This window comes from Lampris incognitus, chromosome 3, assembly GCF_029633865.1.
Source record: "Lampris incognitus isolate fLamInc1 chromosome 3, fLamInc1.hap2, whole genome shotgun sequence".
In the NCBI taxonomy this organism is placed as follows: domain Eukaryota; kingdom Metazoa; phylum Chordata; class Actinopteri; order Lampriformes; family Lampridae; genus Lampris; species Lampris incognitus.
Genome location: NC_079213.1, coordinates 79,367,519 through 79,384,836, shown reverse-complemented (window position 1 = coordinate 79,384,836; position 17,318 = coordinate 79,367,519). Strand labels below are relative to the sequence as shown.

The 17,318-nt window shown below is 41.8% G+C and overlaps 1 protein-coding gene across 1 annotated transcript; it reads left to right on the top strand.

Annotated features, from left to right (window-relative positions):
• Positions 1 to 6,543: 6,543 nt before the first annotated feature.
• fbxl5 (F-box and leucine-rich repeat protein 5) lies at positions 6,544 to 17,237 on the top strand. The gene is made up of 11 exons (XM_056276169.1): positions 6,544 to 6,643; positions 8,077 to 8,292; positions 11,249 to 11,344; positions 11,726 to 11,921; positions 13,319 to 13,504; positions 13,808 to 13,933; positions 14,436 to 14,590; positions 14,704 to 14,786; positions 14,939 to 15,661; positions 16,412 to 16,560; positions 17,101 to 17,237. The coding sequence occupies exons 1-11, from the start codon at positions 6,554 to 6,556 to the stop codon at positions 17,175 to 17,177; spliced, it is 2,097 nt and encodes a 698-aa protein (XP_056132144.1). The 5' UTR covers positions 6,544 to 6,553; the 3' UTR covers positions 17,178 to 17,237.
• The last annotated feature ends 81 nt before the right edge of the window (positions 17,238 to 17,318 follow it).

Below are 17,318 nucleotides of genomic sequence, written 5' to 3'. Positions count from 1 at the left end.
GAGATTTTGGTGACTGTAGCCTGAAGTGGGTGATGGACTTGAGTGGGCTTGGCTTGTTGAGCAAGGAGAGCTTGAGAAAGCGGTGCTTGCTGAAGAGGCAAAAAGGGTTGAGTGTGAGTGGTTGGTGGAGAGAAACTGGGACTCTTGGTTGGGATGGAGCTTCTTGGCCCTGTTGAGCAGAAGGAGCTAACAGGCGCTCTTCTTCATCACTGCGATCGCTTTCTGAATACACTTGCAGCCTTGCTAGTGCTGCATTGTGTCTTTTTAGTTCCTCCGACCGTTCTACTTCTTTCCTTTTTCCTTCCAGCATCATTCTTCTAGCAGTGCTTTCGGGTATAAACTGAGCTCTTCTTCTAGTGTTTTCTGCTTCAATTTCCCTTTCTTCAGCTTCTTTTTGAGCTGTTAACGTTTGACCTTCCACCTCAAGTCTCCATATTTCTTCCTCTTGTTGATGTTGTGTTTTCGTTATTTTGAGTACCTCTTGTGTGGCTGCAACTTCAGCCGCTGCTTATTTCTTTACATGCCGTGACAGCTGGGAAGACTGTTTAGACCCCTTGGAAGAAGTTCTTGCCTTGGATGTAAGTGTGGTCACACTGGACACAGTGTTATCAAACACGGACTCAGCATCAGGCAAGGGTAATCATCATTACAACTGAGGAAGTGTTGAGCCTTTTCATTTGCAGTCTTAGTGAGTGCATGGCATGTGTCATCCATTCTCCGGATTTCAGGTTAAGGACTTGAAATGTCTCTTATTTTGAGGTAAATATTTTCAACGTCAACTTGGATGGTGTTGATTGTGCTCACAACTTCATCAATCAGATCGGCAGCATCATTATTCTTAATGGATCGTTTCAAGCCATTGATGTGGTATTTCCACCTTCTATACATCTTCATGAAGTTTGCATTTAGACTATTCAATTTGTCGTCTAGCAAAGCCTTTCCCTTTTCAGTGAGCGTTCGTGTGCGGTGACTTCTTCTATCTGAAGGCTGTTCTGTGTTATCTGCACCAACCTGAGATTGTGTGTCTTGTGTCGCCGCATCAATTTGATCACCAGCGTCGGCTTGCTGTAGCAGGGTAGTCTGCTCTGCATCACCATCTTCTTGAAGGTCTGTCGGGCTGACTTCTTCACTTGGTGGTGCACTTTCACTCGTGTGTGACGTATTGAAGCTATATAGTGTTATTCATCCGTGATCGTTACATATCCGTGATCACGAATAGGCTCGGTAGCCCTTGGCTAACGAGTCGGACCCTTTAGTTGACTGGTTAACGTTGTCGCCCGCGGTACGGGAAACCCAAGTTCTCGTCCCGGCTGTGACGGTCCGGCCGAGCAGCCCCCCGAATTCGCTACAATATGAAATGTAAATATATAGCTTTTATGATTACTTTAACTTAACCTTTGTATAACCTTATAATCACAATGAAATATAACAATGGAAAATAACAAAACTGTAAGCAATCTTAACACAGTCTAAATATGAAAGACTTGTATGAAATTATACAATACTTAGATGTTAAACTTAAAATATCTCAAGACTTTAGTCAACGTCAAGAAGTAGGCTATTTACCTATTCAGTCTGTTTGATTCTTGCTGGGCTATCAACCGCAAGGAAAATGGCCACTGTTGCTTTAAGGACACAGAATTCCGGCGCGATAGAGACTTAAAAATGGCTAAATAACAAGTACTTGCGCTCCTTCCGAGACGCCATCTTCAACGTGCTTGCTTGTGTAGCCTTGTCCTCATGCTCCTTATTCAAACGCAACTGTTCCAAATGTGGTACCTCCTTTCTGTATAGTAGGTTGCAGTATCACGAGGAGGCAATATATAAGTTCACTGGTTTAATAGAGAACGACTGGTACATGGGTACACTACAATCAGATGCGCTGTCACTACACTGAATGCCTTCTAGCGGCAACATAGCATTTATAGGCCACTGTATTAATGTGAACAATAAAGTAGTCCCACAACACATCTCCTTTCCTTTGAGTCTTTGAGACAGTGCTTTCTATATGAATATATTATAAGGAAACCTTTTGTTAAAGTTAACTTAGGAAACATTTCAAAATGATTGCATTTCCAAACTGAACATCAACAAGTCATTAAACAAGAATTAGTCCTACTCTAAGATGATATGGGTAAATTGCCAGTCACCAGCACAGTTGCAGTGGATTATTCTGCCACTCAATGCATACTGTGTACTATTCTGGAACAAAGTCTTTAAATCTTTCTGGGGGTCTAACAACTCGGCCACGAGATGTCATTTTCTCTTGGGCTTGTGGTACCTCTGCTGCAGCAGGCAGATCCTTGTGGGAAGCAGGTAGGTCTGGCACGTTGTCGTTGGCAGCAGGTGGGTGTGGTACATCGCTTTCAGGTTGTCCTTCTTCAGGTGGAAGCGCGGCAGTGCTAGTGATTGGTTTCAGGTAACATCGGTTTCGGTGAAGGACCCCTCTCTCCGTCTGTACAAGGTAAGACCTAGGTGTGTCACCTTGTCGTATGACTGTTGCATTTCTCACCCATCCCTGCTCATTGTCCAGCTTTACAGCCACTCTGGCACCCGGATGGAGTATTGATGAGTCTCTGACATTGTTTCTCCTATTGTAGTTACATCTGTAGCTTTGTTTTGCCCTTTCATCAGCTTGTCTCATCTGCTCGAAGTCTGGCCATGCCGGCTGTAGGTTTGACTTGAGTGTGGGGACCATTGTCTTGATTTGCCTGCCCAGCATGAGTTGTGCTGGGCTCACTCCAGTGGCATGAAGTGGTGTTGCTCTGTAGCTCATCAGAGCTGTGAAGGGGTCAGGCTGTTTCAGGATCTTTTTCGCTGTCTGCACCGCCCTTTCTGCTTCTCCATTGGATTGAGCATAGTGGGGACTCGAGGTGATGTGCTGGAAATCAAAGTCAGTAGCAAACTGGTCAAAGGCTTGTCCAGTGAACTGTGGGCCGTTATCTGTTACAAGAACATCAGGGCATCCCCAGCGTGAAAACATGTTCTTTAAGCGTGCTCTGGTAGTCTCTCCTGACAGGTTCTGTAGGTAGGCTATTTCTATATATCTGGAAAAGTAATGTTTCTTGTCTACCTCACAGATGTCCGCAGCTACCCTCTCCCAGGGGCGGTTTGGTAATGGAGTTGTCATGAGAGGTTCTCTCCTTTGACTTGGCCTTGACTCTTGACAGTGTCTGCAACTACTGACCATATTCTCAATATCTTTCCCTATCCCAGGCCACCAGACACTTTGTTGGGCATGCTCCCTGCATTTAACAATGCCCTGGTGGCCATCATGAATGCGCTGCAGTTATTTCTCTGCACATAGCTCGCGGTACAACTATTCTTTCTCCATGTAACAACAGGTCTTGGGAGTAAGAGAGGTGCTGTTGTGTGGTGTAGTATGGCTTTACCTGGTGGATGTCCGCTGCGTGTCTGGGCCACCCAGCACACACGTACTGCTTCACCATCTGTAGTTCCTCATCTTGCTCGGTCTGCTCTTTGACCATGTCTAGCTTTGTGGGTGATATGGGCCACGTAGTGTGGACTGCCTCCTCAAGTGCCCCGATGTCGCTGATGAGCTCTGCGATCTCTTGGGTGACTGCCGGTCTTGGATGTCTGGAGAGAGTGTCAGCAACAACCAGCAGCTTGCCTGGAACATACTCTGCCACTGGATTGAACCGCATCATCCTCATAAGTAGCCTCTGACAGCGTAACGGCACTGAATCAAGGTCTTTGTTGTTGAACAGTGGTACGAGTGGTTTATGGTCTGTGTGAAGGGTAAAGCTATCTAAACCATAGAGGAACCTAGAGAACTTTTCACATGCCCACACAGCTGCCAAACATTCTTTTTCTATTTGAACACGTTGGCTAGCATTGGCTAGCTCTGGAAGAATGTCGTCCATGGTAGGTAGGACGTACTTCTCTCTTTTGACCGCCTTGTTAAGTTGCTTGAGGTCAACACAGATTCTCACCTCTCCATTCTTCTTTGGGACAGGAACCATGGCTGCACACCAAGGTGTTGGCTCTTGGATCTCCTCTATCACGCCACTTTTAACCATCCTGTCCAGCTCCTTTTTCACTTTAGGAAGCATGTGTACCGAGACACGCCGAGATGTATTAACACTATACGGCTCAGCATCTTCTTTCAGGCTTATCTTGATTGGCTCTATCTTTAAGAGACCTATCTGGGGTGGGCAAACACTACTGAGCTCCTCTACTCTTTTCACTAAGCCCATGGCAACTGCTACGTTCCTGCCTAGCAGATTGTTAACATTTGACCCTGTTATCACATATACTGTAAACATAAACTGGCGGCCTTTTACTCTGGTTGTGACTGTGAACTGCCCTACACACATCAGTTTGCCTCCTGGGCTCACTAGGTGGGTCGTAGCATTCTGCAGTTGGGGTTTGTGTTTTAGGCTTTGAAAGGTGCTTTCAGATATGAGTCGCGTCATCTCCCGTGTAACATTGACTTTGGGCACAAAATAATTTTCTAGATTCTGTAACACCGTTTCATAATCATCTTCCTTTTCATCCGCTCTGAACGTGAACGTCTTGTAGACTTGTTCAGCCTCTTTGCCCAACGAATATAGCAACGTACTGACTTGTACTTCTCCGTCTTTCTTATGGAGCTCCGTTGCAGTCCTGTAACGTTGGAAGCGTTGGCGCCACTCCGGCCATTGTTCTGGGTGAGTGAAATCAAAGTTTTCTGGCGGTGAAAATTTCGCCATTTCGTCCGATTGTCTTCTGTGGCTATGGGTACGTAGACTTCTGACACCATGTATAGTAGGTTGCAGTATCACGAGGAGGCAAGATATAAGTTTACTGGTTTAATAGAGAACGACTGGTACATGGGTACACTACAATCAGATGCGCTGTCACTACACTGAATGCCCTCTAGCGGCAACGTAGCATTTATAGGCCACTGTATTAACGCGAACAATAAAGTAGTCCCACAACACACTTTCCACAGCGTGGTGACTTCTTCTGCCCGACTTCCACGTACTGTAGTGCCGACGGCTTATCCCGTCTTCATCTTGGAGCCTTCACCGATGCAATGAAGTGTTCTACTATGCCGCCCAATGCGAGGCTCCGAGTTCCTTTTACTGTTTAATAGGCTAATTGCAACGAACACTGCTCCAACGCTGTACAAACGCCGAAACACCAAACACAATAATTTAGGAAATATTTGACTTCACACAATATAAACGAAAGAAAAACATGGATACTGACCACTTTCGCCTGCTTGTCAACCAATGGGCAGGAGGGGGGGTTAGCTTAAATATTCCTTGCAAGGAGATCTTCTGCTTTCAAATTTTTGTTTAGGCTACTCTTAAGTGTACAATCTATCTTTACATTTAAGCACAATTTGTCCTTTCATTCGAGCACAGTCTCTTCCACGATGTGCGCTCCTTCAACGTTGTGACAACGAAAATCTACGAAACAGGAAGTGGAAATAAAGAATAAAACCGAAAAAAAGATAAAACACTTAACCGGACTTAATCACATCACAAAAAGTAACGAGAGCGCCTAGTGGCCAATGACTGCAATTACATTGAGTACAATTAAGCTACGCCATAGGAATGGAGAAGTGTGCGTGCAAAATTGGTATTGCGGGGTAAATATCAATAAGTTCGTTAAGCAAACAGTGAGTTAGCAGGCAGCTGTCTGAGCAAAGTAAGGGACACTTGGTTTACTGGCTAATTTTTTTTTTTACTAATCGACTTGTCAACGAGAATGAGTTTCGTTTTGACTATTTTGACGATGGCGAATGACGCAAGGATGCGCAATAGCATGATAACAAACTGAGCTGAGTTTCTCCAAGTTCTACCCAGGCACCTGCTGCCTTGTGGGTTGATGCCTCTTTAGGCAAAGGCTAGGAGAAGGTATCTCTGAATTCAAATCCCCGTGCACGGTCTACCCAGCTGTCAGTACCCGGAAAGGGTAAACCATGGCGGCTCCGCTCAGTCAACTCGGCAGCAGTTCTGGCAAAAAGCAACAGGATTCTTCTGCGGCCGTCTCTGCTACGCTGTACCACCGAACAACAGAAAATCTTGCAAAGGGACACTAGAGAAGATAATAAAATGATAAAAAGTGTCGTCATCTAGGGTGCAGCCTCACATTTGAATATGGAGATAATGAATCATGTTATACTATTGTATTAACTTGTGTTTTACTCGTTTCGGGTGAAGGCGTGTATTATTATTACCCAGGCACAACAACAACAACAACAACAACAACAACGATATTAATAATGTGAGCGCTTTTGTCTGGATTAAAAGCATTTACTTTAACTTGTACCTTTGATACCCAAGTACTTTTAATACCAAATATTCTTCTCTCAAGCGATATTGGTGGACTTCCACTTATACAAGAGCCAATTATTAGTGGACTATCTTTACTCTAAAAAATGAAGTGTTGGGTACTCTTATTCCCATCTCCGCATTCATGGTTGTGGACCAACACGTCTATTCTTAGGCCCACGTCTACGCCCCGTAGTCATGTGACTTAGCCGCACACGCCTTCTATTCCGATCACATCGCCTCTCAAATGACGCACTGAGGTTCAATGTATGAAGATGGCTCCTTTTCCAGATGAAGTGGATGTTTTTACTGGCCCACACTGGCGAATGAAGCAGTTGGTGGGCCTATACTGCGATAAGGTGTGTATGCATCGATGTGTGTCTTCAAGTTGGACTTTTACATAGGATGGTTCTCTAATGATGCATGCTCAACTGCCGAGCGAACTCAAGCTTGCGTCAGTTGTTGTAGCTAGCTAGCTTGTGTACATTACATTTAGCGTTAGCTTTGACTTTACCAGAGAGGGACTGTTGGATAAATGTCCACAATTTCTTGCTATTCACTTGGAACCGTTTGCAAGCGGCATTGATAAATTTGACAACTCTGAAGTGAAATATTTGGTTGGCCAATCCAGTAAAGGATGTTAACCTAAATCGGGTGGCTTGTTGCTTTGGCACTATCACATTAATCCAGACCCGTGGCCAACTAGCGCATGCTAACTACTCTCTTATCGACTTTGTGTTAGCTTGACTTGCCGGCTAACCCATTTCGTTATACAGCATCCTGTGGATTTAATCAAACGTTGGATAACCTGTTATTTCCTCTGAAATGTGGAAGGCGTGGGTCAAATCTAACAAGTATAACTAGCAAAGTTTCGCTGGGTTGGTTAGGTAACATTATTAACTGCCGTTAACTCGAAACTTGGCGATTAACTTGGTTACCACACTGTCGAGCAGTCCCACTGTTGCTAGTTCTCACATAGCCAGACCTGTCTCCACATTTCGTTTTAGCGCTGCGCCAGCGCTGGAGAAAGCGCCGCTGCCGTCTATTTGGACAGTCCCCGCTGCTGTCAAAACTAGCGGTCTCTTAAACTTGCTACGCTACAGATCTTGAGATAAATTCCCAGTTTTTCCTAAGTAGTTAATGACAGGTTACCCAAACAAGCATTAATGCTGCGTTCGTGAGCTCCTGGTCAAGTTGTTAACTAGTATATTTCCGAGTTTAGCAACTGCAGGTTCCGGCCGAACGAACGATCGTCCGCGTCATGAATACAAATTGTAAACTCGGGCTACGTCAGCGTTAACAGAGTTTACCAGTTGTAGCGTATGGCCATGTGGAACTGTAGCGAAGACAACAGTAACATTTGCATGTCCTTGTTTGCTTGCTAGGAAACACCTACAGTAAGCACTGTATGTACAGCTATATTATAACTGTAATATAGAACTATAGAGGTGCCTATATATAATCTACACGTAATTGCCTTGCAATTAACTTGAAATGCCCTCTTCCTCACTACCATTTATACAATTTTAGATCTATGGTGATAGGTTCACCAAAATTTGTAGTAGTGAGAGGACCTAAATACAAGCACCTCATGAATACAAGATGATCACGCGATGAATTCATGAATTTAAAGCGTGACAAGGAGCACCTGAATGCAGTATAATATACAGCGTTTCAGATGAAGACTTCAGAGAACAGCCATGGGAACTCATAGGATGATATGCAGCAATTAGTGAAATAAAATTTATAAAGCTCAAAACACAAATTTATGATGGATGTCTCTTTCCCACAGCTATCGAAGACCAATTTCTCCAACAACAATGATTTTCGCTCATTTCTTCAGTCACTGTGTGCCACCTTCAAAGAGTTCAAGATGCATGAGCAGATTGAGAATGAGTACATTATTGGGCTGTTGCAGCAGCGCAGCTGCACTGTCTACAATGTGCACTCTGACAACAAACTCTCAGAAATGCTGTCCCTTTTTGAGAAGGGACTCCATAATGTCAAGGTAAATATGCACAATAGTTTTGAAGTAACATCCATGTACATGTGTTGGCCCTAAATGTATAGTCACATGCAAATGTGACTCAGCAGAGAACTGGTAGGCTATATCTGCAGGTAAATCTCACGTGTGGTTTCTATCCTCAGCTGATGTCACATGATCTATGTTTGGATACCACCATGTAATTAGAATAACTATTAGGTTAGTTACTCTAAAATCACAACTGATTGTCTACACAAAATTTGACAATCAGGTCATGCATTGCAATGCTAACAAATACAGATTGAAGAACATTCAGGTAGCATTCTGACTTAAGAAAGCTTGGTCTCATCTGAAGACTTACAACTTTGGAGAAGACGACAAGGAAACAAAAGCAAAAATATGTATTAAAGGGCTTGGTTGGTTTTAGTGAAGCTCCTCTAAATTTTCGAATGATGCGTCAGTGTGTGGGTTCTGCCTTGAAGTGCTTACATTAGAGGGTATGTTTGCTTATGTTCACTGTGTGTCTAACATGAACGGGAGTGAATTTAAGGGTCCTTTGTGAAGGAATGTCAACTTCTATCCACTGCTCATCACCTCAACACTATACATTTCTGAGACATTGGTTTTTGACTGAACAGTAAATTTTAAATGATTTTTCTGGTTCCAGTTGGAGAAGTCAACCAGATGTCTAAATGTCTAGTATTTTTTTTTTATCCAAAACCAGCCCCAATACATATGCTGCTCACTTAAAGCTAATCATTAAAAGTAGTGTTTGTTTTCACACAAGCAAGGAGTGAATGATTATTGATTAACACATGGATTAGCGAACTGTTTGATTTCTTTGATCACAGATGGTAATGGGGGTGGGGGTACAATCACTTTGTGAAAAAGTGTGTATCCAAGGTATATGTTGTTCATGCAAATTATGGCAGAAATTAGATCTATCGTATCTTATGTAATTAAGCATTTTTTCTAAAAGTAGTGGTTGTTGGAAATATTTGGATTTGGTCTAACTTTCAGAAGTCTTTTGAAAGCCCTTAGTAAATTAAATAACTGCAATTGTGAGTGTAGGAAGTGTAACACATGGATAACACACACAAACACACACACACACGCTTTTGAAGTAATTGTACAGACACCCAGGGTGTCATGATGTAAGTCTCACGTGATAAGGAGATATGTTCCATGTCAAGTGTGTCATAAACACAGCACATATGCAATTTTGGACTAAAACCATCACATAAAGTAACTAGACCTAAGAAAACGTGTTTTGTTGTACTGGAGCAGGATTTGACTAAAGTGGGCCTTTGAAATATTGAGTGTGTATTATGGGAATTCCAAAGTGCCCTTTGCCTTTTTTTAATAGATGGAATAGTAGTAAAATTCATCTTGATACATTTACATTGATGTACAGTGTCTTGACTAGTGCACAGCTTGTGAAATGTTGCGTAGTGCTCAAGAATCAAGATTCTTTATTTGTTATGTCTCATTATAAAAGTAAAAGAGTAAAATTCTTGAGTTTTGGCTCCTCAACACTGCAGCAACCATAGTCCTTATATAACAACAAAACAGAACAAAAAAGCAGTAGTAATAATAGTGTGTGACGTATGTAAGGTGCCGTGTGTGTGTTGGCCCAACCTTAATGTGTGTGTGTGTGTGTGTGTGTGTGTGTGTGTGTGTGTGTGTGTGTGTGTGTGTGTGTGTAAGTAAAAACTGAGAATCTGCTGAAGACCATAGGTCAGTATCATCAGTCCTGCACCAGGCTTAGTGTCTTTTAATGTTCTTTGTTCAAAAGCCTGGTTGCTTGGTGGAAATAAATAGGACTCAGTAAATTAAAACAAGAGTACTAAAGTATTACCTTTACTATGCAATGAAGATTTACCAGGCCAGAACACGTTTTTCTTCTACGTTAAGCATTACACTACAACAGAGATAATTTAGTTCACTTTTTTTTTTACAACATTTGATGTTTGAGTCACATCAGAAGTGCCAACATATACACATATATTTTTGTTTTGTGCAAAGAAGGAAAATAACATTTTGATTTCTGTATATGCCACTAAGTTGCCTTGACAGGTATAGGTATTTGCTTTCCCTGGCAAGAATGAAAATGCATTCTTCAGTTGGAAATACGCCCAATCGAAATAAGCATACTAGCTTTCTTGTGTTATCCTTGACAATTTCTGAAAATTGTACATGGAGTCCACATTCTGTATTTATTTATTTTTCATTGTTGAATAAAATCAATCAGTCGTGGCAGATTTTTTTTTAATAGATTTTCTAGGTTTCTTTATGGTTTGTCTGTTGTGCTGATGAGAGGGAAGCTGTTTGGGGAAAAGGAGTGGGCTGAAATGATGACCTATTTCAGTTCAATTTGTATAACAGAGGCAGGATTGTTTTTTTTTTGTGATCTGCTTAACTGTGTTCAGAGACAAGACTTATTGTTCGCTCTCCGGCCATGGGCAAACCAAAAATGGGCTGTCCAGAATGGTGCAATTGTGTAAATTTTAACTTCGACTCTGTACCAATCACAGTTTGTAAAAACACTGGAAAATTCCATTGCCTGAGACAGGCCCGCAAATGTGGAGATCCTGCACTCGGTCTTAAACTGAGAGAAAAAATGTTACATTTCTAAGATAAACAGCACTGTGTTTGGATATTTGTTGGGTAATAGCTGAATAATTGTGGTTTTATTTGTCAATTTATTTGTCAGTAGAAGTAGTCAGATATTGTTTTTGGAAAGGTCATTCAAGTTTTCTTACTAGGGGATGTCTCTTATTTGAATATTTATTGATGGTTAGAATTTTCAGTATCTTCACTTTTTAATTTCTTTAAGGTAGTCAATACAAGGCCATATATAATTATGCAATACTATTGTAAAGGTTGCATGAAATGACAACATTTACAGAAGTAGTGAAAGATGAATTGTTTTTGTGTTTAAGAAATCAAATAACTGAATTGTTTGTGCATGTGTTCCTAGAGTGAATATGAGCAACTTAATTATGCCCAGCAACTGAAGGAGAGGCTTGAGGCTTTCACACAGGACTTTCTTCCCCACATGAGGGAAGAGGAAGAGGTATGCTACATCAAATAACCTTTTTTATCATTATAATGTTAATTCTGTTATAGAATATGGTATATGTATTATTATTATGTATGTATAAATATATGTATATGTAATGTTACATATATGTTACACATAACACACATGTATGTATGTATGTATGTATGTATGTATGTATGTATGTATGTATGTGTTATGTATGTGTTATGTATATATGTGTGTGTGTATATATGTGTGTATATGTTATGCGTATATGTTACGTGTATATGTAATGTTACATATATATGTACATATGTGCGTATAACATATATGTAATGTATTGTTAGAAGGTGACTGTTGTCAAATGCATTTCGCTGTTGAAAATGGTTTGTAAACTCAGAAAATGTATTGCAGGTGTTTCAGCCCATGCTGATGCAATACTTTACCTATGAGGAACTCAAGGACATCAAGAAACAGGTGATAGCACAGCACTGCAGCCAACAGCAATGGGACTGCGCCGCTGAAGTGCTGAAGGGACTCAGCTTATGGAGCCAGGCAGAGGAGCTGCAGAAAGTCCTCAAATATGCTGATCACGAGAAGTCGGATGATGGTTAGTCAATGTTTGTCCAAATGTTTTAAGCTCTATTTAGGCCTACAAGATGGAATGGTAGTCTGTGTTTCCTCTGGCACTTGAAGCCACAATCCTACCCTTTTTAATATTTTTTTATTGTAGTTATAAATAGCAGCATTTTAAAACACTCACTCACTAGCCCAGTGGTACCCTAAAGGGTCATGATTTTGGCTTGTTACAAAAAAGGCTTCAGTTTGGATCCCCAGAGCAACTTAGTAAAATCTGTGTGAAAGTTTAAAACTCAAGTTAACTTCTTTCTTCACATCACCAAATGGATTACCTTTGAGCAAGCAACCTCATCTCCATCTGCTCCAATGGAGCTGTTAAGTGGCCACAGTCTAAGACTAAGGTTTTGCCAGACAGCACCAAGAACATAGTTGCCAGTTTATTAGGTACACCCCCCCCACTTTCACACAAATGGTACATTCCAACACCTCATTTGTCACATGACTGGTGGGTGTGGTTTAAATCAAGCAGACCAGCATTGTTCAACTGAGCGTTGGAATGGAAACAAGTGACTTGAACTTGGCATGATAGTTGGTGCTAAGTGTGCCAATCCTAGCATCTCCCAAACAACTGTCGTCCTGGCACACATTAGGGCCCCTGATACCCACTGAAGAACGTCTGAACAGCATGGCATATCTGGACACCATTGCTGATCAAGTCCATCCCTTCAAAGCTACATTTTATCCACACTCGAATGAACACTTCCAGTGTGGTAATGCACCATTGGCAAAAGGCACATATCACCAAGTGGTTCTAGGAACATGACAGCAAGTTTTTCATTACCTCAGTGGCCTGCACCATCCCCCGATCTCAACTCTATCAAACATCTTTGGGATGAAGCATAAACGGCTGTTCACAGCAAGACTGCAGCTGTGCAATTTGCGGCAACTGTGCAATGCAGTCATTTCCACATGGTACAACATTTTTGCGCAACACATCCAGCATCTGGTAGAATTCATGCCCAGATGTATTCATGCTTGCCTGAAAGGCCAAAGGAGGCTCAACACACTGCTAGATAGGTTTTCCTTGTTTGTAATTAAATGAGAGCTGAAGAAGGTGTTGCATAAAAAAATAAATAAATAAATATATATATAGATATATATACACACACACACATATACACACACACACACACACATATATATATATATACACGCACACACACATATATATATTTGGCATATATGTTTTCTGTAGATTAACAATCCTGCAGACTCAAAGGTTATAACCGACAATGATATTTCAGACCCTGGCAGTTTTAACAAATCTTACAAATAAGTTGATTGCACTTGAGAATAACATTTCAAATTTCATTATCTTACAATCTTAAGATTCAATTCTAATACAAATTGTTTGTTTTTGCTCCTCAGAACTGGAGCAGAAGGGGTTTCCCTTGACCCACATCTCCTGGCTTCCCACAGAGCTCATGCTGAGGCTGTTCCAGTACTTGGGCCCTGAAGATTTATGTCGCTGTAGTCAAGTATGCACCACCTGGTCAGAGCTGGCCAAGACTGGAACTCTGTGGAAGCACCTCTACCCTGTACGCTGGGCCAGAGGTAGGCTGTGGATAATACTGTAGAATTAAATATAATTTGATCTGGCATAGTTCCTCTAAGTAATCAGAATCAGTGTTGTTTGTCAAGTGCTAAACATGTGTAAGCAATATCACATGGTGATGGGATGAATAACTATAAATAAGAAGAATGCATAGTCATGATATGGAGTGTTGGTATACACAACATTTAATATGTAGTGCAATGAAAAATTGTGCATCATGTGTACTGAGCCTTGAAAAAGTAATGTTTGTGAAGTTAAAAAAGTAATGATTGTTTTATTGTGCATGTTTGCTTGCACCTTAGGGGATTACTATCATGGTCCTCCTGGTGACCTTGACCAGGAGCCAGATGAGGAGTGGGTGAGAAATCGTGAGGATGAAGGGCGGGCCTACCAGGATTGGGATGAGGATGCGGATGTGGATGAATCTGGTGAGTTAAGATTGTCACTGAGATGTGTCCCTCAGTTGTAGTGAGGAGAAAATTGTTTCAGAAGAACAGCTGTGATAATTTGATAACAAAGAACTATTTATATAATACAGATGGAAAAGAACCTTCCTAAAATTTATATTGATTAGCTAAAGGTTTTAAAGTGTATTCAAAAGAAATAAGGGGGGGGAAAGCAGCAAAATCAAAAACATAAGATGAGAAAAGTGCATCTTAGCAATATGTTAAAAATATGTTACTAATAAAACTATTGTAAGCTCCTCAGGCTATGCTTCACACAGTCCAGAGGGCCCTGATTCTAAAAATGTTATCACCTCTGAGCTTGGGCCTAGACTGCAGGGCAGTCAGGAAAATCCTTTCTGAGCATCTCAGATCAGGTCTGCAGTTTTGCCAGGAGCCAGGCCTATCTGTACATTGAATATAACTGTTAAAATCAACTTTTCTAACTCTAGTAAATTGCTCTAACCTAACTTTTGCTTGTTTGTAGATTTGTCTTTGCATATGGAGGGCTCCCTGGCAATTAGCACTGCTCAGAGGGAGAAAAAGCTTCTGAATGGGATGATTCAGAACCTTCTGCCAGCTGTGGGCTCTTCTGTCAAGTCTATTGTTCTGGCCTACAGTTCTACCGTCTCCAGCAAGATGGTATGCAGTGCCAGACTTTTTTTTTTTTTTGTCGGTGTAATCAAAGAATAGTTGAATATAAAGATTGGCTCCTCGCAAATAGGATTACTGATTTCTTTTTTGTCCTTTTCCAGGTACGTCAGATTCTCAGTCTCTGCCCTAATATCACTCACTTGGATTTGACCCAGACTGATGTTACAGACTTTGCATTTGACAGGTAATCTCCACATCTTTTTATGTGTTGAGGCTTTTTCCTGTTTAATTTTATCAAATTCTCTTTTCTGTATAGTGGCATAGAGCTCAATATGAGTTGGCTATATTTTTACTTTGGACTCAGTAGTATCTTATTTGTCCACCCCTCTCTTTCAGTTGGTCTTCTCTGGGGGCTTGTCTCTTTTTGGAGCACCTTGACTTGTCAGGGTGCGAGAAGATTACTGACCACACCTTGAAGAAATTGTCTGTTGGGCTAGGGGATCTGATGTCTTCACATGAGAAAGGCTTCGGCCGACGAGTCGCCAGGCTCCTCAAGAGTCCGGTCCCCATTTGTTTTCTGGATGAGAGTGACCTACGTCCCCCTTGGCGGAAGCGGCAGGCAATTGTTTTCAAGCACAGGGTCAGCCGTAGGGACACTGTCTGCACTCCCACCCAAGTGTGGGTCTTGGACACCTCAGACCTTGCTGATATTGAGGATGCAGCAGATTGGAGCCGTCGTAGTGGTGCGTCTACCTCTGAGGGGAAGAGCATTGTAGAGACCCAGCTTGTGGGAGGCTCTTGCTGCTGCAGGAGGAGCAGGAGGCGGGGGCACAGGACTGGCTTTAATGCCTCCTATTTTCATCAGCAGTATGCCATGTCAGGGGAGATACTTTGTCACTCCACCTGCTGCACTGGCAACATGGCCCTCAGGACTTTAACGGGGCTGCAGTGTGAGTCAGGCACCATCAGGTGCAGCAATTCAGACTTTCGGACTATATGCTCCTTTGGGGGCCTGCCATGTAAAGAGCAGGAAAACAGGACTTGCCCATCAGAGGCTAAATGCTCACTGAGATTTCTCAGTCTCTCGGGATGCTACCAAGTCACTGATCTGGGCTTGAGGTAAAGATCATGTGGTTGCTTTATTTCAAACAAACCAAAAGGATTTTTTTTTTAGTAATAGGTATGCTGATGTGTGCAGTGTGAATATTCAGTAATTCAAGTATACTGAGAATGTTCACATTAATGACTGTTTGGCTAAAGTTCATGCATGGTTCTAATTAAAATTTCCCGAAATAAATCAGGTTCACACCAGTCAGAAGTTACTCAAAGATGGCTGTATTGAGATTCAGCTCAAAGTCATATTGACAGTATGGCATGGAAAAATTGACATGTTTTTCATTCAGTTGTCACCGTTATAGCGCCATGGGAGCAAAAATGCAACAGCAATGTAGATTTCATTCAGAGGTTTGCGTTGTATTTCAAAATGGCACTTCTCATTCAGGAAAAGTAATATCACAGGTTTTTGGCGTGTGTAAAAAAATCAAAGTAGCTTTCACTTGTGGCATCACAGCTGCGTGCATATGTTGGAAAACAATCTTGTGTTTGCAATGCATGTCATCATGTTTGTCAAATACATTTCGTATTGGCACGAATTCTGTGAACAGATAGCGTAAAAGACCGCAGAAATCAAGGTTTAGTAGTCAGGTTATTTGTACATTAGTTGTGACATATTAGATGTCATTTAATGGTGTATTGCCACACAAATTATTATTACTAATTATGGAAAAAATCATTGTGCATTTATCTGCTGTCTATAGTTGGTAGCATGGCGTTTAACACTAAATGCAAGGACACTGTGTTATGTTTCAGGGCTCTGTCTCAGCTTGGGGGGCTTCCCCTCTTGGAACATCTCAACTTGTCTGGTTGCCTCTTCATTACTGAGGTGGGGCTGCAGGAGCTGGTGTCTGCCTGTCCCGCCCTCAATGATGAGCACTTCTATTACTGCGACAACATCAATGGTAACGCACCGAAGTGGAATTGTTTATGATGAGATATTTTCGGTAGATTGACGCACAATATGCAAGACTCAGGTCTTGTAAAGCTCAATGGCTAGAGCATAGCATCAACCCCGCCAGAACCTACCTTTGCCAACAATACACACAAGCATAGCACTATAAAGGCATCAACCACATTGCATTTGTTGAATTGCATGAGACTGTCCTATAGAATGAATGTAGATTTGTCAGAATTTTTACAATGTGTGTTGACTTTCAAGCATAACTAACCCCACCCACACAGCATGTGTCCCGGTGTAAGTGCCTTAAAGTAACCGATGCTGATCTTGTGAGGTGGAAGGTAAGTGGGCATTATGGTAGCCAGCAAGATGCCTTTATAACCTGTTACAGCTTTTTGTTAGCAGTTGTGTAAATCTTATTTAATATCCTGTTGTGAACACAAGGGCTATTTGACAGTTTAAAAAAAAAGGGGGGGGGCAGAAGACTGCCCTTGTCTCAAGGTCCATGACTTGTGGCTGTCCTAATTGTGGTGTCTTTCTCCAGGCCCGCATGCGGACACGGCCAGTGGCTGCCAGAACCTGCAGTGTGGCTTCAGGGCCTGCTGTCGCTCCGGAGAGTGAACTTGCTCAGTGTCCCTCTCCCATCTTGTCATGTCTTTTTGTATTGCACTTTAAACTGGGAATACCATTTGCTGTATTTTGTGTCACTCCAAAAAAACAAAAAACAAAAAAAAGTTTCCAGGTGAAACTGTAAAAGAAGGT